Raw genomic sequence first — 26,483 nt, forward strand, 5'->3', positions numbered from 1 at the left:
CGTGAATTGTATATGTCTGGTGAACGCGCAAGACAAAATACTAAAGTGCCTTTGAACAGGGTACGGTAGTAGGTGCCAGGCGTACCGGTTTGAGTGTGTCAAGAACAGCAACATTACTGGGTTTTTCATACAGTTTTCTGTGTGTATCAAGAATGGTCCACCACCCAAAGGTCATCCAGCCAACTTGACACAACTGTGGGGAGCAATGAAGTCAACATTATAATACGCTTTCGACACCTTGTAGTCCATAACCTGACACCTTGTAGTCCATACCCTGACACCTTGTAGTCCATACCCTGACACCTTGTAGTCCATAACCTGACACCTTGTAGTCCATAACCTGACACCTTGTAGTCCATAACCTGACACCTTGTAGTCCATAACCTGACACCTTGTAGTCCATAACCTGACACCTTGTAGTCTATAACCTGACACCTTGTAGTCCATAACCTGACACCTTGTAGTCCATACCCTGAAGCCTTGTAGTCCATAACCTGAAACCTTGTAGTCCATAACCTGACACCTTGTAGTCCATACCCTGACACCTTGTAGTCCATACCCTGACACCTTGTAGTCCATACCCTGACACCTTGTAGTCCATAACCTGACACCTTGTAGTCCTGACGAACTGAGGATGTTCTGAGGGCAAAAGGGGGGGGGGTTCCAAATGTTAGAAATGTCTTCCGAATGTTTGGTATTCTCAGTGTACGTAGTTTGTTTTCCTCCTGTATTTTTTAAAATGTTAATTTTTTTTAATACTTTATTTAACTAGGCAAGTCAGTTAAGAACAAATTCTTATTTTCAATGACGGCCTAGGAACCGGTGTTTTTCTGGATCAAATGCGCCAAATAAATGGACATTGTGGATATATATCGACGGAATTAATCGAACAAAAGGACCATTTGTGATGTTTATGGGACATATTGGAGTGCCAATAAAAGAAGCTCGTCAAAGGCATGTTTTATATTTTTATTTCTGCATTTTGTGTCGCGCCTGCGGGGTTGAAATATGCTTCTCCCTCTTTGTTTACGGAGGTGCTATCCTCAGATAATAGCATCGTTTGCTTTTGCCGAAAAGCCTTTTTGAAATCTGACATGTTGGCTGGATTCATAACACGTGTAGCTTTAATTTGGTATCTTACACGTGTGATTCATGAAAGTTTGATTTTATAGTAATCTATTTGAATTTGGCGCTCTGCATTTTCCCTGGCTTTTGGCCAGGTGGGACACTAGCGTATCCCAGATAGCTTAAACTACAGAAACTACGTTTCAGGTTAGTCATCTGTACAGCAGGTACTGTATCTCTCCAGGACAGTGTCTACAATAACACCCTATTCCCTATGTAGTGCACTACTTTAGATAGGGCCCTATTCCTTACATAGTGCCCTACTTTAGATAGGGCCCTATTCCCTATATAGTGCACTACTTTAGATAGGGCCCTATTCCCTATGTAGTGCACTACTTTAGATAGGGCCCTATTCCCTATATAGTGCGCTACTTTAGATAGGGCCCTATTCCGTATGTAGTGCACTACTTTAGATAGGGCCCTATTCCCTATATAGTGCACTACTTTAGATAGGGCCCTATTCCCTATAAAGTGCACTACTTTAGATAGGGCCCTATTCCCTATATAGTGCACTACTTTAGATAGGGCCCTATTCCCTATATAGTGCACTACTTTAGATAGGGCCCTATTCCCTATATAGTGCACTACTTTAGATAGGGCCATATTCCCTATGTAGTGCCCTACTTTAGATAGGGCCCTATTCCCTATATAGTGCACTACTTTAGATAGGGCCCTATTCCCTATAAAGTGCACTACTTTAGATAGGGCCCTATTCCCTATATAGTGCACTACTTTAGATAGGGCCCTATTCCCTATATAGTGCACTACTTTAGATAGGGCCCTATTCCCTATATAGTGCACTACTTTAGATAGGGCCATATTCCCTATGTAGTGCCCTACTTTAGATAGGGCCCTATTCCCTATATAGTGCACTACTTTAGATAGGGCCATATTCCCTATGTAGTGCCCTACTTTAGATAGGGCCCTATTCCCTATATAGTGCACTACTTTAGATAGGGCCCTATTCCCTATATAGTGCACTACTTTAGATAGGGCCCTATTCCCTATATAGTGCACTACTTTAGATAGGGCCCTATTCCCTATATAGTGCACTACTTTAGATAGGGCCCTATTCCCTATATAGTGCACTACTTTAGATAGGGCCCTATTCCCTATATAGTGCACTACTTTAGATAGGGCCATATTCCCTATGTAGTGCCCTACTTTAGATAGGGCCCTATTCCCTATATAGTGCACTACTTTAGATAGGGCCCTATTCCCTATATAGTGCACTACTTTAGATAGGGCCCTATTCCCTATATAGTGCACTACTTTAGATAGTGCCCTATTCCCTATATAGTGCACTACTTTAGATAGGGCCATATTCCCTATGTAGTGCACTACTTTAGATAGTGCCCTATTCCCTATATAGTGCACTACTTTAGATAGGGCCCTATTCCCTATCTAGTGCACTACTTTAGATAGGGCCATATTCCCTATATAGTGCACTACTTTAGATAGGGCCATATTCCCTATATAGTGCCCTACTTTAGATGGGGCCCTATTCCCTATGTAGTGCCCTACTTTAGATAGGGCCCTATTCCCTATGTAGTGCCCTACTTTAGATAGGGCCATATTCCCTATATAGTGCACTACTTTAGATAGGGCCCTATTCCCTATATAGTGCACTACTTTAGATAGGGCCCTATTCCCTATATAGTGCACTACTTTAGATAGGGCCCTATTCCCTATGTAGTGCACTACTTTAGATAGGGCCATATCCCCTATGTTGTGCCCTACTTTAGATAGGGCCCTATTCCCTATGTAGTGCACTACTTTAGATAGGGCCCTATTCCCTATGTAGTGCACTACTTTAGATAGGGCCCTATTCCCTATGTAGTGCACTACTTTAGATAGGGCCATATTCCCTATATAGTGCACTACTTTAGATAGGGCCATATTCCCTATATAGTGCACTACTTTAGATAGGGCCCTATTCCCTATATAGTGCACTACTTTAGATAGGGCCCTATTCCCTATATAGTGCCCTACTTTAGATAGGGCCCTATTCCCTACGTAGTGCACTACTTTAGATAGGGCCATATTCCCTATGTAGTGCCCTACTTTAGATATGGTCAGATAGGAACAGGGGAGGCAGTTATAAGCCCTTGATGTTTGAATAAACTCCGTGGTGTTTAGTAACATTTAGTTTCTTTTGTCTTTCTCAGGCTTTCCTGTGTCTAAGTTGTTCACCATCCTGTTTCTTCACATCGTCTCTCTCTCTCTCTTCCCCCTTGATAGGGTAAGCACTCAAACCTGAAGTCTGAGCTATTTGGAATATCACCAGTTATACATTCCACTCCACGTAGATGAATGACATATCTGATCGATCTGTCAAGGACAGTTCTGTGTTGTACAGTACGGGTGTGTGAACAGTGTGAGTGCCAGAACAGCGTAGAGTTCCACAGTGAAGATGGGTTGTTCCAGGTGTCTCTGAGGGCGACCATACCTCGCCATGCTCTGGACGTACCCGAGTCTGTCCTCCTGCCCCCCCGGGTGCTGTTCTCCACCAATCACAGACCGGCTTCATGTTCCGCAACACCAGGCAATCTACGCTCTCTGTTACATCAGCAGTGGGTGAAGATAGATTGGTTAATAGTGGTTAAACTGCCCCCTGATCTGTGTCCCCTGTCCTTGTGCTTGTCTCCACCCCCACTCCAGGTGTCGCCCATCTTCTCCATTATCCCCTGTGGATTTATAACCGTGTTCTCTGTTTGTCTGTTGTCAGTTTGTCTTGTTTGTCATGACAACCAGCCTTTTTTGTGCTCAGCTCCTGCTTTTCCCAGTCTCTCTTTTTCACGCCCTCCTGGTTTTGACCCTTGCCTGTCCTGACTCTGAGCCCTCCTGCCTGACCACTCTGCCTGTCCCTGACCCTGAGCCTGCCTGCCATCTGGTACCATTGCATCACCTCTGGTTTACTGACCCCTGCCTGCCTTGACCTGTCTACTGAATGCCCCTGTTGGATCATTAAACCATTGTTAATTTGACGCTGTTCATACCTGATAGTACGAACTGGCCGTGACTGACCCATCAGACCCAGTTGCGCAACGCCATCTCCTCCCAAGGAGCCACCATTGGTCAGCACGAGGAATTGCTTTGTGGGCTGATGGAGGGGGTCCAAACGATGGACATGCTACAGGAGCAATTTTGTGGGTTGTCTGGGGAGCAGCCGGCAACGATGGTAACCCCACCGACCCTCAGTAACGGCCACTCCACATTCCCGGGAGCCTCATTGACCTCCCCTGAAACGTTTTAATGGTGATCCGAACACCTGTCGGGCGTTTTTTGCTCAGTGTGCCCTCATTTTCGAGCTTCAGCCCTCCTCCTTCCCCTCGGTTCGCTCCAAGATAGCATACCTCATCACGCTGATGTCTGGGAGGGCTCTCACCTGGGCTAACGCCGTATGGGAACAACAGCCGGCCATGTGCCTGAGTCTGGAGGGGTTCGTGGGAAAGGTGAGGATAGTTTTGGTTGCCCCGTTCTCCGGGTGAGAAGCTAATCCAGCTCCGGTAGGACGCCCGCAGAGTGGCGGTGGATTTCCACACGTCAGCAGCGGAGAGTGAGTGAAGCCAGGAGCTCAACATGTTCCTGCACAGCGTCTCAGAGGAGGTTAAGGATGAGCTTGCTACTCGGGAGTTAACCACGGATCTTGACTCCCTCATCACTTTGACCATCCGCATCGATGGGCGATTGCGGGAACGACGGATGGAGAGGAAATTCAATTTCGCTCGCACGTCCAGAGATTCCACCTTGCCTCCGAGTCATCCCGGAAGCCCCCGACGGTCCCGTTGCTGAGAGCAACCTCTAGAGTCACCGAAGACATCTGCAATGTTCTGGCGCTTTCTTTGTTCTGTGGAATCCCCCCCCCCCCCTTGTAGAATTACTGTGAGACGCCTAAGATGGCGCTGCAGGGAGACAGGACGGACAGCTGATCATCCTCGCAGTGGCAGACCATGTGTAGCAACACCTGCACAGGGTCGGTACATCTGAACATCACACCTGCGGGACAGGTACCGGACGGCAATAACAACTGCCCAAGTTACACCAGGGAATGCACAATCCCTCCATCAGTGCTCAGACTATCCACAATAGGATGAGAGAGGCTGGACTGAGGGCTTGTAGGCCTGTTGTAAGGCAGGTCATCACCAGACATCACCGGCAACAATGTCGCCTATGGGCACAAACCCGCCGTCGCTGGATAAGACAGGACTGGCAAAAAGTGCTCTTCACTGACGAGTCGCGGTTTTGTCTCACCAGGGGTGATGGTCGGATTCGCGTTTATCGTAGAAGGAATGAGCGTTACACCGAGGCCTGTGCTCTGGAGCGGGATCGATTTGGAGGTCGAGGGTCCGTTATGGTCTGGGGCGGTGTGTCACAGCATCATCGGACTGAGCTTGTTGTCATTGCAGGCAGTCTCAACGCTGTGCGTTACAGGGAAGACATCCTCCTCCCTCATGTGGTACCCTTCCTGCAGGCTCATCCTGACATGACCCTCCAGCATGACAATGCCACCAGCCGTACTGCTCGTTACAATGTCGCCTATGGGCACAAACCCGCCGTCGCTGGATAAGACAGGACTGGCAAAAAGTGCTCTTCACTGACGAGTCGCGGTTTTGTCTCACCAGGGGTGATGGTCGGATTCGCGTTTATCGTAGAAGGAATGAGCGTTACACCGAGGCCTGTGCTCTGGAGCGGGATCGATTTGGAGGTCGAGGGTCCGTTATGGTCTGGGGCGGTGTGTCACAGCATCATCGGACTGAGCTTGTTGTCATTGCAGGCAGTCTCAACGCTGTGCGTTACAGGGAAGACATCCTCCTCCCTCATGTGGTACCCTTCCTGCAGGCTCATCCTGACATGACCCTCCAGCATGACAATGCCACCAGCCGTACTGCTCGTTATGTGTGTGATTTCCTGCAAGGCAGTAATGTCAGTGTTCTGCCATGGCCAGCGAAGAGCCCGGATCTCAATCCCATTGAGCACTCCTGGGACCTCTTGGATCGGAGGGTGAGGACTAGGGCCATCCCCCCCCAGAAATGTCCGGGAACTTGCAGGTGCCTTGATGGAAGAGTGGGGTAACATCTCACAGCAAGAACTGGCAAATCTGGTGCAGTCCATGAGGAGAACATGCACTGCAGTACTTAATGCAGCTGGTGGCCACACCAGATACTGACTGTTACTTTTGATTATGACCCTCCCTTTGTTCAATTTCTGTTAGTCACATGTCTGTGGAACTCGTCCAGTTTATGTCTCAGTTGTTGAATATTGTTATGTTCATACAAATATTTACACGTGTTAAGTTTTCTGAAAATAAACGCAGTTGACAGCGAGAGGACGTTTCTTTTTTTTGCTGAGTTTATATCATGCCTGCCTTAACTCTGGTTTTGGGGTGGGGCTCTGTTAGAGCAAGGGGGTGTTGGGGTGGGTTTGATTTTGGTAGGGTGGGGTGGGTTTGATTTTCCGTGTGTGTTCTGCCTTCTACCTGTTCTGTGCTATCTGTATAATCATATAAAAATACAACAACAAAATAATATATATATATATTTTTAAAAGGCCCTGAGACTCAGAGTGATCCTTCTAGCCGGACACACACATCTCCCATGTTCTCACCAGCCTCTCCACTATTCACCATGGAGTTGGTGTATAGCTGTATCTTCTGTCATTGTTCCCTATAGGAGCCTCCTGGACGAACCTCACGTCAACCACTCTCTGGTGAACAGTATGGCTGAAGCCATGCCCTACTTCACCCAGCTGACACGCTCCTTACACCCATACCCCGTCCCCATCTCTACTACATCCTGATGGCGCTGCCACACCCTAACCCGGGGACAGGGAGGTCCCCCCCACCTCCCTGACTGTCTCTGAGTATCAACCAGGTCATAGACTGACTGTCTCTGAGTATCAATCAGGTCATAGACTGGCTGTCTCTGTATATCAACCAGAACATAGACTGGCTGTCTCTGTATATCAACAAGAACATAGACTGACTGTCTCTATGTATCAACCAGAACATAGACTGTCTGTCTCTGAGTATCAATCAGGTCATAGACTGGCTGTCTCTGTGTATCAACCAGAACATAGACTGACTGTCTCTGTGTATCAAGCCATCAGGTCATAGACTGACGGTCTCTGAGTATCAACCAGAACATAGACTGGCTGTCTCTGTGTATCAACCAGAACATAGACTGACTGTCTCTGTGTATCAACCAGAACATAGACTGTCTGTCTCTCTGTATCAACCAGGTCATAGACTGTCTGTGGATGAGGTGAGGATGAGGTGAGGATGAGAAAGTGTAGGGTGAGGTAAGGATGAGACGAGAGGTCTCTGCCCTACTGAATACTGGGATTGAGACCCAGACAGGGGCAGGGAGACCAATTGAGTTTTAATAGCATCGTCTCTACGTCCCAATCTGCTTTCTATATCAACTCTAGGCTAAACGGATAGATCCGATCCATGCTCAACAAGGAAAGCTTCGTACCGTGTCCATAATGAATGTGCTAATCTCATCCCCAGCCTGTTGTCTCTCGGTAACAGGTTATGAACACACTAACTAAATGTGGATGCTACCATGATTACAGATATCGTGAATTCAGATGAGTGAGAAAGTTACAGACTTATCATATCCCCCAAACAATGCTAACCTCCCCTGTTATTGGTAATGGTGAGAGCTTAGCATATCCCCCAAACAATGCTAACCTCCCCTGTTATTGGTAATGGTGAGAGCTTAGCATATCCCCCAAACAATGCTAACCTCCCCTGTTATTGGTAATGGTGAGAGCTTATCATATCCCCCAAACAATGCTAACCTCCCCTGTTATTGGTAATGGTGAGAGCTTAGCATATCCCCCAAACAATGCTAACCTCCCCTGTTATTGGTAATGGTGAGAGCTTAGCATATCCCCCAAACAATGCTAACCTCCCCTGTTATTGGTAATGGTGAGAGCTTAGCATATCCCCCAAACAATGCTAACCTCCCCTGTTATTGGTAATGGTGAGAGCTTAGCATATCCCCCAAACAATGCTAACCTCCCCTGTTATTGCTAATGGTGAGAGCTTAGCATATCCCCCAAACAATGCTAACCTCCCCTGTTATTGGTAATGGTGAGAGCTTAGCATATCCCCCAAACAATGCTAACCTCCCCTGTTATTGGTAATGGTGAGAGCTTAGCATATCCCCCAAACAATGCTAACCTCCCCTGTTATTGGTAATGGTGAGAGCTTAGCATATCCCCAAAACAATGCTAACCTCCCCTGTTATTGGTAATGGTGAGAGCTTAGCATATCCCCCAAACAATGCTAACCTCCCCTGTTATTGGTAATGGTGAGAGCTTAGCATATCCCCCAAACAATGCTAACCTCCCCTGTTATTGGTAATGGTGAGAGCTTAGCATATCCCCCAAACAATGCTAACCTCCCCTGTTATTGGTAATGGTGAGAGCTTAGCATATCCCCCAAACAATGCTAACCTCTCCTGTTATTGGTAATGGTGAGAGCTTAGCATATCCCCCAAACAATGCTAACCTCTCCTGTTATTGGTAATGGTGAGAGCTTAGCATATCCCCCAAACAATGCTAACCTCTCCTGTTATTGGTAATGGTGAGAGCTTAGCATATCCCCCAAACAATGCTAACCTCCCCTGTTATTGCTAATGGTGAGAGCTTAGCATATCTTGGCGGTATTTAAATATATATATATATATTATTTATTTATTTGAACCAAATTAAACAAGTGATAGACAACAATACATATTAAAAACACATTATTGAAAACAGTGTGCAGGTGTGGTTGGAAGCCCAAGGGCTTATATGAAAACCTCACCATAAAACACTATATACTATAAGTAAATAAGTGCAAAAACAGATAACAAATTCTACTAATTAGAAATGTATATATTTATTTATCACTAATCAAGTACACTGTACATCCAGTGTAATAAATATACTGTAACTGCCAGATATCCAGCCATCTGTCATCCATCCAGCCATCTGTCATCCAGACAGCCATCGGTCATCCAGCCAGCCAGCCATCTGTCATCCAGCCAGCCAGCCATCTGTCATCCATCCAGCCAGCCATCTGTCATCCATCCAGCCAGCCATCTGTCATCCAGCCAGCCAGCCATCTGTCATCCAGCCAGCCAGCCATCTGTCATCCAGCCAGCCAGCCATCTGTCATCCAGCCAGCCAGCCATCTGTCATCCAGCCAGCCAGCCATATGCCATCCAGCCAGCCATCTGTCATCCAGCCAGCCATCTGTCATCCAGCCAGCCAGCCATCTGTTATCCAGCCAGCCAGCCATCTGTCATCCAGCCAGCCAGCCATCTGCCATCCAGCCAGCCATCTGCCATCCAGCCAGCCATCTGCCATCAGTTTTGTGACCCTGTCGTGAAGGTTTTGTGACCCGGGCGTGAAGGTTTTGTGACCCTGACGTGAAGGTTTTGTGACCCCGGGCGTGAAGGTTTTGTGACCCGGGCGTGAAGATTTTGTGACCTGGGCGTGAAGGTTTTGTAACCCTGGTGTGAAGGTTTTGTGACCCTGACGTGAAGGTTTTGTGACCCGGGCGTGAAGGTTTTGTGACCCTGACGTGAAGGTTTTGTGACCCGGGCGTGAAGGTTTTGTGATCCTGAAGTCTTGCTGGCCTACTGCCTGGGTTGTCTACTCGTGGATGAGGACAAATGGCGCCCTCTACTGGTCAGATAATGCCGGTACATGATATTATGCCTCTACATCTGCATTACTTGTTGTGTTTGGGGTTTTAGTCTGGGTTTCTATACAGAACTTTGTGACATCGGCTGATGTAAAAAGGGCTTTATAAATACATTTGATTGAAATACCAGCAGCTGTGACACGAACTGTCTGTTCAGGTGACATTGATAGACATCGAGAGAATCAATTTCATTTAATCAATTAAATGTTTAGTTCCTGTTATTAAAAAAACGCTGTATCAGAAGTATCCTTTCAGACTGATACAGCGGTTAAATATTACAGACAATTTTACAATGTTTGTTGTTGTTGCCATAACAATACTGAAACTATGAAACACATACAACAACGTGTATAGAAAAGGACTTTTGTAGGCACATTAGACGTTCTAATACAAAATGTGAGGAGGTCAGTTAGAATCAGTTAAAGTGTCTACATAAAGGGACGTCCGTGATCTTCACATTCCTTCTAGTGCCGGCAGGAGGAGCACAACACATCTCCATTCTGTCTCTCATTCATAACTCTCTCCATTCTGTCTCTCCATTCGGTCTCTCCATTCTGTCTCTCCATTCTGTCTCTCATTCACAACTCTCTCTCTTTGGGTATTTCTCCTTCGCCAGTCTGATGAAATCCTCTGCACTGTCCAGAGACACCAAGCGATCCTTGTAGAGGAGAAGAGAGGAGAGAAGGCAGGAGAAGAAAGGAGAAGAGAGGAGAAGAGGAAGGAGAAGTGGGAGGAGAAGTAAGGAGAAGAGAGGAGAAGAGGAGGGAGGAGAGGTGGAGAAGAGAGGAGAATAGGAGGGAGGAGAGGTGTAGAAGAGCAGAGAGGAGGAGAAGAGAGGATGGAGGAGAAGAGAGGAAATGAGGAGAAGAGAGGAGAGGCGGAGAAGAGAGAATGAGAAGAGAGGAGAGGGGGAGAACAGAGGAGAGGAGGGAGGAGAGGTGGAGAAGAGAGGAAAGGAGGAGAAGAGAGGATGGAGGAGAAGAGAGGAAATGAGGAGAAGAGAGGAGAGGCAGAGAAGAGAGAATGAGAAGAGAGGATGGAGGAGAGGAGAAGAGAGAATGAGAAGACAGGAGAGGGGGAGAACAGAGGAGAGGAGGGAGGAGAGGTGGAGAAGAGAGGAAAGGAGGAGAAGAGAGGATGGAGGAGAGGAGGAAAAGAGAGGAGGGAGGAGAAGACAGGAAAGAAGAGAGAAAACAACAAGTAGACATTAGTAGCTTGAATATTTCTCCCCTTCATTATTGTCCATTAGATTACTCCCCCCCCCCTGGTAAATAGGTGTGTGTGTGTGTGTGTGTGTGTGTGTGTGTGTGTGTGTGTGTGTGTGTGTGTGTGTGTGTGTGTGTGTGTGTGTGTGTGTGTATGTGTGTGTGTGTGTGTGTGTGTGTGTGTGTGTGTGTGTGTGTGTGTGTGTGTATATGTGTGTGTGTGTGTGCGTGCGTGCGTGCATGTGCGTAGCAGTAGGACAGCAGTACCATAACAAAGAGGTATCTGTCTGTGCTAGCCACTCCTCGTGGGAACAAACTAGAGTGGTCCAGAGTGGTCTGTAACAGTTGCCTGGCTCTGTTCAGGTTATCCGATTCACTCAGTGTTGTCTGTAACAGCTGTCTGTTCACCGTCAGGAGAGAGTCAACCTCACGCTGGTAGCCTATAGGGGACACAAGCACCAGTACAAACAACCAGGCTGGAGACGCCACATAGAATCAACAATTAGAATGTTCAACTCAACAATTGAAACATTGTGTTCAGGGTTTGGAAAAAGGCATCGACCCAGTGCTCAACACAAGCATTGGGCTCCTCAGAATGTTAATACACATCTATGTCAAATGGAGACTGATTTTGCACAGTGCTCTGGTTGTTGTGTTTTGTTGAGACGGCTGAAATGAAGGAACACTGTCACGCCCTGGTCAAAGTATTTTGTGTTTATCTTTATGTATTTGGTCAGGCCAGGGTGTGGCATGGGGTTTTTGTAACTGTGGTGTGTTTTGTCTTGGGGTTTTGGTGTTAGTATTGGGATTGTAGCATAGTGGGTTATCTAGCAAAGTCTATGGCTGTCTGGAGTGGTTCTCAATTAGAGGCAGGTGTTTATCGTTGTCTCTGATTGGGAACCATATTTAGGCAGCCATATTCTTTGAGTTTGTGGTGGGTGATTGTCCTTAGTGTCCTATGTGTACGCTTTGTTAGTTTGCACCAGAAAGGCTGTTTCGGTTTCGTCTATTGTTTTTTTTGTAAGTTCGATTGCGATATGGATCGCAATCGACACGCTGCAGTTTGGTCCGACTCTCCTTCATCACAACTAGAAAGCCATAACAAACACGACAAGAGCGATGCTTTCACTCTTTGTGTCGGATTCACGTGGGTATAAATTGTAATTTATTATACAATCTACACAAAATACTCTAATGTCAAAGCGGAAGAACAATTATAACATTTGAAAAATATATATATATATACAGTGGGTGTGTTATGGGATATTGTGTTGAGTTAGTGTATGTACAGTGGGGCAAAAAAGTACTTAGTCAGCCACCAATTGTGCAAGTTCTCCCACTTAAAAAGATGAGAGAGGCCTGTAATTTCAATTACACTTCAACGATGACAAACAAAATGAGATAAAAAAAAATATCCAGAAAATCACATTGTAGGATTTTTAATGAATTTATTTGCAAATTATGGTGGAAAATAAGTATTTGGTCAATAACGAAAGTTTATCTCAATACTTTGTTATATACCCTTTGTTGGCAATGACAGAGGTCACACGTTTTCTGTAAGTCTTCACAAGGTTTTCACACACTGTTGCTGGTATTTTGGCCCATTCCTCCATGCAGATCTCCTCTAGAGCAGTGATGTTTTGGGGCTGTTGCTGGGCAACACGGAATATAATACTTTTTTGCCCCTGTGTGTGTGTGTGTGTGTGTGTGAAAAGTAAGCACTAATAAATGTATATGTTGATTAGATAAGTATTCAACCTCTTGAGTCAATACTTTGTTGAATCCCCTTTGGCAGCGTTTACAGTTTGTCTGGATAAGTCTCTAAGAGCTTTACACACCAGGATTGTGCAACATTTGCCCATTTATTCTTGTATAAATTCTTCAAGTTCTGTCAAATTGTTTGTTGATCATTGCTAGACAACCATTTTCAGGTCTTGCCATAGATTTCCAAGTAGATTAAAGTCAAAACGAACTCGGCCACTCAGGAAGATTCACTGTCTTCTTGGTAAACGACTCCAGTGAATATTTGACCTTGTGTTTTAGTTTATTGTCCTGCTGAAAGGTGAATTCATCTCCAATTGTCTGGTGGAAAGCAGACTGAACCAGGTTTTCCTCTAGGATTTAGCCTGTGCTTAGCTCCATTCTGTTTATTTTTATTTTTTATCCTGAAAAACTCCCCAGTCCTTAATGATTACAAGCATACCCATAACATGATGCAGCCATGCTTGAGAAAATATGGAGTGGTACTCAGTAATGTGTTGTATTGGATTTGCCCCATACATAGCACTTTGTATTCAGGACAAAAAGTGAATTGCTTTGCCATATTCTTTGCAGGATTACTTTAGTGCCTTGTTGCAAACAGGATGCATGTTTTAGAATATTTTCATTCTGTACAGATTAGATTTTGTCTGTACAGGCTTCCTTCTTTTCACTGTGTCATTTAGGTTAGTATTATGGAGTAACTACAATGTTGTTGATCCATCCTCAGTTCTCTCCTATCACAGCCATTAAACTCTGTAACTGTTTTACAGTCACCATTGGCTTCATGGTGAAATCTGATCACTCTCCGGCAGCGGAATTAGGAAGGACACCTGTATCTCTGTAGGGACTGGTTGTATTGATACACCATCCAATGTGTAATTAATAACTTCACCATGCTCAAAGGGATATTCAATGTCTGCTTTTTACATTTTTTATCCAACTACCAATTTGTGCCCTTCTTTGCGAGGCATTGGGAAAACCTCCCTGGTCTTTGTGGTTGAATCTGTGTTTGAAATTCACTGCTCGACTGAGGGACCTTACAATTATCTGTATGTGTGGGGGTACAGAGATGAGGGACCTTACAGATAATTGTATATGTGGGGTACAGAGATGAGGGACCTTACAGATAATTGTATGTGTGGGGGTACAGAGATGAGGGACCTTACAGATAATTGTATATGTGGGGGTACAGAGATGAGGGACCTTACAGATAACTGTATGTGTGGGGTAGAGAGATGAGGGACCTAACAGATAATTGTATGTGTGGGGGTACAGAGATGAGGTAGTCATTCAAAAACCATGTTAAATACTATTATTACACACAGTGAGACCATGCAACTAATTATGTGACGTGTAAAGCACATTTTTACTATTAAACATATTTAGGTTTACCATAACGAAGGGGTTGAATACTTATTGACTCAAGACATTTCAGTTTTTAATTTTTAAATAATTTGTAAAGCAATTCTAAAAATATAATTCCCCTTTGACATTATGGGGTATTGTGTGTAGGCCAGTGACCAACAATCTCAATTTTATCCATTTTAAATTCAGGAACCTCTACAGGATTGGTGGGTCCCCCGCGGGACGGTTGAGCTAACGTAGGCTAATGTGACTGAGGTTGAGGTTGAAGTAACAAGAACATTTCCCAGGACATAGACATATCTGATATTGGCAGAAAGCTTAAATTCTTGTTTATCTAACTGCGCTGTACATTTTACAGTAGCTATTACAGTGAGGGAATATCATGCTATTGTTTGAGGAAAGTGCACAGTTATGAACTTGAAAAGTTATTAATAAAGAAATTAGGCACATTTGGGCAGTCTTGATACAAATTTTTGAACAGTAATGCAATGGTTCATTGGATCAGTCTAAAACTTTGCACATACACTGCTGCCATCTAGGGGCTAAAATCTAAATTGTGCCTGGGCTGGAATAATACATTATGGCCTTTCTCTTCCATTTCAAAGATGATGGTAGAAAAAAAACGAAATATCGGTTGTTTTTTCTTTGTATTATCTTCTACCAGATCCATTGTGTTATATTCTCCTACATTAATTTCACATTTCCACAAACTTCAAACTGTTTCCTTTCAAATGGTATCAGAAATATGCATATCCTTGCTTCAGGGCCTGAGCTACAGGCAGTTAGATTTGGGTATGACATTTTAGGCAAAAATATTTTAAAAAGAGTCCAATCCTTAATTAATTTTAACCCAACAAAATGTGGAAAAAATCAAGATGTGTGAATACTTTCTGAAGGCCATGTACATAGAGAGCAGCAGGAAGGAAAAGGTTAAGGAATTGAAATATGAAGGGAGGAGATTATCTCTACAAACTTGATCTGACCAAGCTGTGTTAGAATCTGAAGAGAGGAGATTATCTCTACAAACTTGATCTGACCTAGCTGTGTTAGAATCTTCTTCCATCGGCTGCTGATCTCTCGTTTGGCGTACCTCAGACTATGGATGTCATAGTTGAGCTTCTCCCACTCCTGATAAACAAACAAACACACACACACACACACACACACACATTAAAACACAGAAACAGCCCAGATAGCACACATGCATCTCGCCGACGTCGAGAGGGTGTGGGAGGACAAAATGCAGGCACGCTGCACGTCACACGGTCGCTCAGCATCGTCGTCACGCGGTCGCTCAACATCGCCGTCACACGGTCTCTCGGCATCGCTGTCATGCGGTCGCTCAACATCGCCGTCACGCGGTCGCTCAGCATCGCCGTCACGCGGTCTCTTGGCATCGCCGTCACGCAGGCGCTCAGCATCGCCGTCACGCGGTCGCTCAGCATCGCCGTCACACGGTCGCTCGGCATCGCCGTCACGTGGCATCGCTGTCACGCGGTCTCTCGGCATCGCCGTCACGCGGTCGCTCAGCTTCGCCATCACGCGGTCTCTCAGCATCGCCGTCTCTCGGCATCGCCGTCACGCGGTCTCTCGGCATCGCCGTCACGCGGTCGCTCAGCATCGCCATCACGCGGTCTCTCAGCATCGCCGTCACGCGGTCTCTCAGCAGCGCATAATCGACCGTAGATCGTGTAGACTTCTCACAATGCTTGTCACAATGCTGCCTTCTCTCAAACATGTTCGATGGTTGGGAATTTATCAGAGAAGAAGGCTTATAGGCTTAAATAACTATACTACACTATATGTAGAAGGCTTATAGGCTTAAATAACTATACTACACTATATGTAGGCTTATAGGCTTAAATAACTATACTACACTATATGTAGAAGGCTTATAGGCTTAAATAACTATACTACACTATATGTAGGCTTATAGGCTTAAATAACTATACTACACTATATGTAGAAGGCTTATAGGCTTAAATAACTATACTACACTATATGTAGGCTTATAGGCTTAAATAACTATACTACACTATATGTAGAAGGCTTATAGGCTTAAATAACTATACTACACTATATGTAGGCTTATAGGCTTAAATAACTATACTACACTATATGTAGAAGGCTTATAGGCTTAAATAACTATACTACACTATATGTAGGCTTATAGGCTTAAATAACTATACTACACTATATGTAGAAGGCTTATAGGCTTAAATAACTATACTACACTATATGTAGAAGGCTTATAGGCTTAAATAACTATACTACACTATATGTAGAAGGCTTATAGGCTTAAATAACTATACTACACTATATGTAGAAGGCTTATAGGCTTAAATAACTATACTACACTATATGTAGAAGGCTTATAGGCTTAAATAACTATACTACACTATATGTAGAAGGCTTATAGGCTTAAATAACTATACTACACTATATGTAGAAGGCTTATAGGCTTAAATAACTATACTACACTATATGTAGGCTTATAGGCTTAAATAACTATACTACACTATATGTAGGCTTATAGGCTTAAATAACTATACTACACTATATGTAGGCTTATAGGCTTAAATAACTATACTACACTATATGTAGAAGGCTTATAGGCTTAAATAACTATACTACACTATATGTAGAAGGCTTATAGGCTTAAATAACTATACTACACTATATGTAGGCTTATAGGCTTAAATAACTATACTACACTATATGTAGAAGGCGTATAGGCTTAAATAACTATACTACACTATATGTAGAAGGCTTATAGGCTTAAATAACTATACTACACTATATGTAGAAGGCTTATAGGCTTAAATAACTATACTACACTATATGTAGAAAGGCTATAGGCTTAAATAACTATACTACACTATATGTAGAAGGCTTATAGGCTTAAATAACTATAACTACACTATATGTAGAAGGCTTATAGGCTTAAATAACTATACTACACTATATGTAGAAGGCTTATAGGCTTAAATAACTATACTACACTATATGTAGAAGGCTTATAGGCTTAAATAACTATACTACACTATATGTAGAAGGCTTATAGGCTTAAATAACTATACTACACTATATGTAGAAGGCTTATAGGCTTAAATAACTATACTACACTATATGTAGAAGGCTTATAGGCTTAAATAACTATACTACACTATATGTAGAAGGCTTATAGGCTTAAATACTATACTACACTATATGTAGAAGGCTTATAGGCTTAATAACTATATGTAGAAGCTTATAGCTAAATAATATACTACACTATATGTAGAGGCTTATAGGCTTAAATAACTATACTACACTATATGTAGAAGGCTTATAGGCTTAAATAACTATACTACACTATATGTAGAAGGCTTATAGGCTTAAATAACATACTACACTATATGTAGAAGGCTTATAGGCTTAAATAACTATACTACACATATGTAGAAGGCTTATAGGCTTAAATAACTATACTACACTATATGTAGAAGGCGTATAGGCTTAAATAACTATACTACACTATATGTAGAAGGCTTATAGGCTTAAATAACTATACTACACGATATGTAGAAGGCTTATAGGCTTAAATAACTATACTACACTATATGTAGAAGGCTTATAGGCTTAATAACTATACTACACTATATGTAGAAGGCTTATAGGCTTAAATAACTATACTACACTATATGTAGAAGGCTTATAGGCTTAAATAACTATACTACACTATATGTAGAAGGCTTATAGGCTTAAATAACTATACTACACTATATGTAGAAGGCGTATAGGCTTAAATAACTATACTACACTATATGTAGAAGGCTTATAGGCTTAAATAACTATACTACACTATATGTAGAAGGCTTATAGGCTTAAATAACTATACTACACTATATGTAGAAGGCTTATAGGCTTTAAATAACTATACTACACTATATGTAGAAGGCTTATAGGCTTAAATAACTATACTACACTATATGTAGAAGGCTTATAGGCTTAAATAACTATACTACACTATATGTAGAAGGCTTATAGGCTTAATAACTATACTACACTATATGTAGAAGGCTTATAGGCTTAATAACTATACTACACTATATGTAGAAGGCTTATAGGCTTAAATAACTATACTACACTATATGTAGAAGGCTTATAGGCTTAAATAACTATACTACACTATATGTAGAAGGCTTATAGGCTTAAATAACTATACTACACTATATGTAGAAGGCTTATAGGCTTAAATAACTATACTACACTATATGTAGAAGGCTTATAGGCTTAATAACTATTAAAACTTAATACTACACTATATGTAGAAGGCTTATAGGCTTAAATAACTATACTACACTATATGTAGAAGGCGTATAGGCTTAAATAACTATACTACACTATATGTAGAAGGCTTATAGGCTTAAATAACTATACTACACTATATGTAGAAGGCTTATAGGCTTAAATAACTATACTACACTATATGTAGAAGGCTTATAGGCTTAAATAACTATACTACACTATATGTAGAAGGCTTATAGGCTTAAATAACTATACTACACTATATGTAGAAGGCTTATAGGCTTAAATAACTATACTACACTATATGTAGAAGGCTTATAGGCTTAAATAACTATACTACACTATATGTAGAAGGCTTATAGGCTTAAATAACTATACTACACTATATGTAGAAGGCTTATAGGCTTAAATAACTATACTACACTATATGTAGAAGGCTTATAGGCTTAAATAACTATACTACACTATATGTAGAAGGCTTATAGGCTTAAATAACTATACTACACTATATGTAGAAGGCTTATAGGCTTAAATAACTATACTACACTATATGTAGAAGGCTTATAGGCTTAAATAACTATACTACACTATATGTAGAAGGCTTATAGGCTTAAATAAATGTTTACCACCAATTTATTATTATTTAAATACATTTTTAGGTTCATAAACATAAAACGTTTTATTATTGCCAGTATAATTTAGCTTATAATGATCTTATATTTTCCATTCAAATTCAATGTTTACACTCATTTGGTAAAGGGTCATTCCAATCGTGTAGTGAAACAGTATTTGCTGTTGGATCCGACCTGAAATAAAAGGTATTTTTGTGAATGTCGTCTGGCGAGCAGCTTTGACATGGGTGACATTTGGCACCGTCCCAAACAACGGCTGAAGGGCGAATGCGACGTCTTGCCAATGTGTAAATGCTCTCTGTGCTACAAGTATGATGTATGCATCGGGCCGACGTCGACGAGGTGTCGGTGTGCTATCTGGGGCAGAGGTAAAGTTGTTGTTAATAGTTCAACTGCTGGCTGATATATCTCAGTCCCAAGGCATCGCTAACACAGTGAGTCACGTTCCTGTGCTGTTATTCTCAACATAGTGCCTGTTGTGTCCACCGCAGCAACAATGCTGACCTGACCACGCTATTTAATATGTCGATTATCCTTTCACTTCAGGAATCCGTGCACTGATAGTTTCTAGAGATCACATGTCACAGGAGATTGTTCATAGTGTGGCTTTTACACAGTAAGAAAAATACACAAATATATCAATACACAAATATATCAATATATCAATACACAATATATCAATACACAAATATATCAATACACCAATATATCAATACACAAATATATCAATACACAAATATATCAATATATCAATACACAAATATATCAATATATCAATACACAAATATATCAATACACAAATATATCAATACACAAATATATCAATATATCAATACACAAATATATCAATACACAAATATATCAATATATCAATACACAAATATATCAATATATCAATACACAAATATATCAATACACAAATATATCAATATATCAATACACAAATATATCAATACACAAATATATCAATATATCAATACACAAATATATCAATATATCAATACACAAATATATCAATACATCAATACACAAATATATCAATACACAAATATATCAATACACAAATATATCAATACACAAATATATCAATACACAAATATATCAATATATCAATACACAAATATATCAATACACAAATATATCATATATCAATACACAAATATATCAATATATCAATACACAAATATATCAATACACAAATATATCAATATATCAATACACAAATATATCAATACACAAATATATCAATATATCAATACACAAATATATCATACACAAATATATCAATACATCAATACACAATATATCAATATATCAATACACAAATATATCAATATATCAATACACAAATATATCAATATATCAATACACAAATATATCAATATATCAATACACAAATATATCAATACACAAATATATCAATACACAAATATATCAATATATCAATACACAAATATATCAATATATCAATACACAAATATATCAATATATCAATACACAAATATATCAATATATCAATACACAAATATATCAATATATCACACAAGAAAAGAAAGTTCAAAACAACAGATGGGAATAATAATTTACAAAAAATAGACAAATGGATGCATAAAGACGTCAAACAAACACACAGACAAAACCACCAATAAAAATACCCTTAATCAGTATACAGCTCATAGACCCACAACAAGCCTCAGACTCAGGGCCGGCCCGCTCATTAGGCAGACTGACGAGGGCGGCATTTTCTGAGCTAAACTGACCAAGTCTCCAACAACACATTAAACCTCATAATAATAATGGGCCTCCCGGGTGGCGCAGTGGTTAAGGGCGCTGTACTGCAGCGCTAGCTGTGCCACCAGAGACTCTGGGTTTGCGCCCAGGCTCTGTCATAACCGGCTGCGACCGGGAGGTCCGTGGGGCGACGCACAATTGGCCTAGCGTCGTCTGGGTTAGGGAGGGCTTGGCCGGTAGGGATATCCTTGTCTCATCGCGCACCAGCGACTCCTGTGGCAGGCCGGGCGCAGTGCACACTAACCAGGTCGCCAGGTGCACGGTGTTTCCTCCGACACATAGGTGCGGCTGGCTTCCGGGTTGGATGCGCGCTGTGTTAAGAAGCAGTGTGGCTTGGTTGGGTTGTGTATCGGAGGACGCATGACTTTCAACCTTCGTCTCTCCCCAGCCCGTACGGGAGTTGTAGCGATGAGACAAGATAGTAGCTACTAAAAACAATTGGACACCATGAAATTGGGGAGAAAAAGGGGTAACGTTTAAAATATGTAATAAAAAAGAAATAAGCTATGTATTAATGAATGAACCAACTAAATTGGGGAGAAAAAGGGGTGAAAAAAATGAATCCTCATAATTCTACCACCAAAACTAACTTCTCTCAACCAGACTAATGACACTTCTCTCAACCAGACTAATGACACTTCTCTCAACCAGACTAATGACACTTCTCTCAACCAGACTAATGACACTTCTCTCAACCAGACTAATGACACTTCTCTCAACCAGACTAATGGCACTTCTCTCAACCAGACTAATGGCACTTCTCTCAACCAGACTAATGACACTTCTCTCAACCAATGGCATGAGGGCTTTTTTTATGTGAGCGCTGTATGCAGTGCCCACTTTGTCAAAGGCAGGGACACTAAATATTTAAGATGAACCCCTTCTAGGCCTTGGAAGATGGACCCCTTCTAGGCCGTGGTAAGATGGACCCCTTCTAGGCCTTGGAAGATGGACCCCTTCTAGGCCTTGGAAGATGGACCCCTTCTAGGCCTTGGAAGATGGACCCCTTCTAGGCTGTGGTAAGATGGACGCTTTCTAGGCCCTGGAAGATGGACCCCTTCTAGGCCGTGGTAAGATGGACCCCTTCTAGGCCTTGGCATTCATAAAATTCCATTGCGGGCGACATACACCCCAGTATGCATGGACCGACGCCGACGTCTTCTGGACGTCTTTTTTTAGACTGGTCTAGATCGGCTGTCTTTTTTGGGGTGTTTTACAAACGGTGGGCCTACCACATAGATGGGTATCCCCCTCAAATTCTATTTCAGGCAAAACTGTAGGCTACACCCCAGTAAGCACGGACCGACACATCTGCATTTTGGACGTCTTTTTTTGGTCTTGATTTCCACGTCCACGGAAGATGGTTTTTGGACCGGTTTGGCCTAATCTGAACCAATCATACACGTCTATGTTTGGTTCAGATTTGGTCCGGTCTGGACCAGCTTTGATTTGACCGGATTTGACCAGCTTTGAGTTGACAAGACAGCAGAAACAGATCTGACAAGTGGTTAGGCCATCACTGAGACTAACTCAACCTGGTAAGGTGGTCCCCTTCTAGGCCGTGGAAGATGGACGCCTTCTAGGCCGTGGTAAGATGGACCCCTTTCTAGGCCTTGGTAAGATGGACCCCTTCTAGGCCTTGGTAAGATGGACCCCTTCTAGGCCTTGGTAAGATGGACCCCTTCTAGGCCTTGGTAAGATGTACCCCTTCTAGGCCTTGGTAAGATGGACCCCTTCTAGGCCTTGGTAAGATGGACCCCTTTCTAGGCCGTGGTAAGATGGTCCCCTTCTAGGCCGTGGTAGATGGACGCCTTCTAGGCCTTGGAAGATGGTCCCCTTCTAGGCCTTGGAAGATGGACCCCTTTCTAGGCCTTGGTAAGATGGACCCCTTCTAGGCCGTGGTAAGATGGACCCCTTCTAGGCCGTGGTAAGATGGACCCCTTTCTAGGCCTTGGTAAACTCCAATATTGTGCCCTACATGTAGCCTCCATGAGTGTCATAAATACCCTATATGAAAGAACTCTGTGTTCGACATCTCTGATTGAATGATTTAATTGAGGTGAGTCAGTATAAACATGATGCTGCCCCGAGAGTGAGAAATGTACAGAGAAGACCCAACTGAGTGTGCGCTCATGCGCATATTTCTAACTCAGAGGGTCTTAATCCCCAGCCTGGACTCCGTAGGACTCTAATCCCCAGCCTGGACTCCGTAGGACTCTAATCCCCAGCCTGGCCTCCGTGGGACTCTAATCCCCAGCCTGGACTCTGTAGGACTCTAATCCCCAGCCTGGACTCCGTAGGACTCTAATCCCCAGCCTGGACTCCGTAGGATTCTAATCCCCAGCCTGGCCTCCATGGGACTCTAATCCCCAGCCTGGCCTCCGTAGGACTCTAATCCCCAGCCTGGACTCCGTAGGATTCTAATCCCCAGCCTGGCCTCCATGGGACTCTAATCCCCAGCCTGGCCTCCGTAGGACTCTAATCCCCAGCCTCGCCTCCGTAGGACTCTAATCCCCATTGACGTCAGCAGTGACGAACAGTTCAGCTCCGTGACGTCAGCAGTGACGAACAGTTCAGCTCCGTGACGTTAGCAGTGACGAACAGTTCAGCCCCGTGACGTCTTCAGCTATATTACGTTTTTAATGCGCAGTAATATACGATAAGCAAGGGGGAAGGATGTGACTCTGTGTCCCAGCAGCATGCCTATAACACGTGCACAGCTCATTTGCGTAACCTAGGACCTAGGTGCTTTACTATCAGAGGACAGAGAGGGGGCGGAAGGATATGGACTGACTATCAGAGGTCAGAGAGGGGGCAGAAGGATATGGACTGACTATCAGAGGTCAGAGAGGGGGCGGAAGGATATGGACTGGCTATCAGAGGTCAGAGAAGGGGCAGAAGGATATGGACTGACTATCAGAGGTCAGAGAAGGTGCGGAAGGATATGGACTGACTATCAGAGGACAGAGAAGGGGTGGAAGGATATGGACTGGGATGACCAGGGATGTTCTCTGTTTAGTGAGTCCTCCAGATCAGAGGCAGTAGCGATGACCAGGGATGTTCTCTGTTTAGTGAGTCCTCCAGATCAGAGGCAGTAGGGATGACCAGGGATGTTCTCTGTTTAGTGAGTCCTCCAGATCAGAGGCAGTAGGGATGACCAGGGATGTTCTCTGTTTAGTGAGTCCTCCAGATCAGAGGCAGTAGCGATGACCAGGGATGTTCTCTGTTTAGTGAGTCCTCCAGATCAGAGGCAGTAGGGATGACCAGGCATGTTCTGTTGATAAGTGTGTGAAATGGACCATTTTCCTGTGCATTGTCACGAGTTGTGTAGTTTTGGGTGTCATGGAAAATGTACGGAGTAAAAAGTACATTATTTTCTTTAGGAATGAGGTGAAGTTAAAGTAAAAGATGCCCAAAATATAAATAGTAAAGTACAGATACCCCCAGAAAACTACTTAAGTAGTACTTTAAAGTATTTTTACTTCAGTACTTTACACTACTGCTTGTTGTCCAGTAACAGGTTTGAGTTAATCTAGTACACCTTCAGTGTACCTGAGTGGACAGGTTGTGCCCTAAACAAGCTCTGTATCGGGTAGTATCTTTTCCCCAGCTCAGGTGCAGGTTGTGTCTCTCTCACCTCTGTGTACGTATCTGTCTCGTTCCTCATCGTGATAAAGGCTTGGAGCTCTCCGTCCGACTCTGCATCTCCAATGGAGGTCCTGGGGCTGCTCCAGGGGATCCACTCCTCCTCTGTCCTCCAAGACAGGCCCTCCTGACCCGGGCTTGGGTCACTGTGGCTGGACATGCAGGCTCTGGAGGTCTGAGTCCTGGAGGAGGTCTGAATCCTGATGCTCTGCATTTTGGAAGTCTCATATCTGGAGGACCATTGAGGTGCATTCAAGTTCATGTTGAGGCAGTCTCTCTCTCGTCACAGATTTGGTTCTGGGTGCCCTTATAGTTCCAATATCACTAATTTGACTCTGCCTTGCCATGCCAATGCTGTGATTAAGGAAAGAAATAGCCTAAACACATGCTGACTGAGAGATTCTCCTAAACATAGCCTTACATACCAGATTACAGAGGCTTCACAGACGCTGCTTGTCTATATCTTCGGGCAGTGTGCCAAGATAAAAAAAAAATAGACTATGCTATATATATATATTCCCATTGAGAGGAATCTGTAGATCTGAATGAAATAGACTAGAATGGATTATCATGCTGTTTTAATGAAACCTACAATTTAAAAAACAACAACATGCACAGACCAAATGTGAAGAGTTTTATAAAACAAAAATAATCTTACCGTAAAATAGCGTTCTTCTCATCTAGGTTCTCATCAAGATTGCAGTAACTCCGCCAACAACAACTATACAACGCCCCCATCAGACCCAAGAACTGTCATCCAGCACATCTGATTATCTGAAGAATATCTTTACAATTTTCCTCAGGTTTTTACCATGAAATAAATATTTTAAGATGTAACGTAACCAGTGAAGTTCCCAACATTGCGAGCCGGATCTCAGACACAACTTGTGCGTCTTGTTTTTCATGGTCTATTGGGGGCGGGGTCTGAACACGTGAGTCCATTCAAGAAGCGTGACTAAGCTAGCGTGACGGTGTATCTGGAAACCATGAATGGAACATTTATTCAGCCGCTGATGGACAATGCTATTAGCTCTGTTGAGTCCTCTCTCCCATGTGTTTACTATTACGTATCTGTGCTCTGAGAGCGTCTATGTAGATGTAACAGTATAACTTTAGACCGTCCCCTCGCCCCACCCGGGCTCGAACCAGGGACCCTCTGCACACATCAACAACAGTCACCCTCGAAGCATCGTTTCCCATCGCTCCACAAAAGCCGGGCCCTTGCAGAGCAAGGGGAACTACTACTTCAAGGTCTCAGAGCGAGTGACGTCACCGATTGAAACGCTATTTAGCGCGCACCACCGCTAACTAAACTAGCCGTTTCACATCCGTCACACTCACCCCCCTTTTGACCTCCTCCTTTTAAAGTTTGTACACTAGATATGTGATAACTATGATTCCATTACCGGTTAGCTAATACAAAACACAGCCATGGATTATTCAACTAACCTGGACTGTTGTCCTCCTCAGTCTATGGACTGACCTATGAGGGCTGGAACAAAAACCTGGACTGGGGTCAGTCTATGGACTGACCTATGAGGGCTGGAACAAAAACCTGGACTGGTGTCCTCCTCAGTCTATGGACTGACCTACGAGGGCTGGAACAAAAACCTGGACTGGTGTCCTCCTCAGTCTATGGACTGACCTATGAGGGCTGGAACAAAAACCTGGACTGGTGTCCTCAGTCTATGGACTGACCTATGAGGGCTGGAACAAAAACCTGGACTGGTGTCCTCCTCAGTCTATGGACTGACCTACGAGGGCTGGAACAAAAACCTGGACTGGTGTCCTCCTCAGTCTATAGACTGACCTATGAGGGCTGGAACAAAAACCTGGACTGGTGTCCTCCTCAGTCTATGGACTGACCTATGAGGGCTGGAACAAAAACCTGGACTGGTGTCCTCAGTCTATGGACTGACCTATGAGGGCTGGAACAAAAACCTGGACTGGTGTCCTCAGTCTATGGAC

General features: G+C 43.2%; 1 protein-coding gene across 1 annotated transcript; it reads right to left on the minus strand.

Annotated features, from left to right (window-relative positions):
* Window positions 1-10,003: 10,003 nt before the first annotated feature.
* On the minus strand, window positions 10,004-25,395 carry LOC116356653 (melanoregulin). The gene is made up of 5 exons (XM_031803377.1): window positions 25,174-25,395; window positions 24,508-24,745; window positions 15,195-15,285; window positions 11,299-11,471; window positions 10,004-10,484 (listed from the first exon to the last, which is right to left on the minus strand). The coding sequence occupies exons 1-5, from the start codon at window positions 25,251-25,253 to the stop codon at window positions 10,401-10,403; spliced, it is 666 nt and encodes a 221-aa protein (XP_031659237.1). The 5' UTR covers window positions 25,254-25,395; the 3' UTR covers window positions 10,004-10,400.
* Between the last annotated feature and the right edge of the window lie 1,088 nt (window positions 25,396-26,483).

This window comes from Oncorhynchus kisutch, linkage group LG2 (genome assembly GCF_002021735.2).
Source record: "Oncorhynchus kisutch isolate 150728-3 linkage group LG2, Okis_V2, whole genome shotgun sequence".
In the NCBI taxonomy this organism is placed as follows: domain Eukaryota; kingdom Metazoa; phylum Chordata; class Actinopteri; order Salmoniformes; family Salmonidae; genus Oncorhynchus; species Oncorhynchus kisutch.

Excerpts from the sequence above, each read along its gene's own strand:
- LOC116356653 (XM_031803377.1), bottom strand. The coding sequence starts at position 25,253 with ATGGGGGCGTTGTATAGTTGTTGTTGGCGGAGTTACTGCAATCTTGAT. Across the intron at positions 24,746-25,173 it reads GAGAAGAACGCTATTTTACG|ATATGAGACTTCCAAAATGC; the intron begins GTAAGATTATTT and ends ATGGTCCTCCAG. Across the intron at positions 11,472-15,194 it reads GAAGATTCTAACACAGCTAG|GCTACCAGCGTGAGGTTGAC; the intron begins GTCAGATCAAGT and ends TGTCCCCTATAG.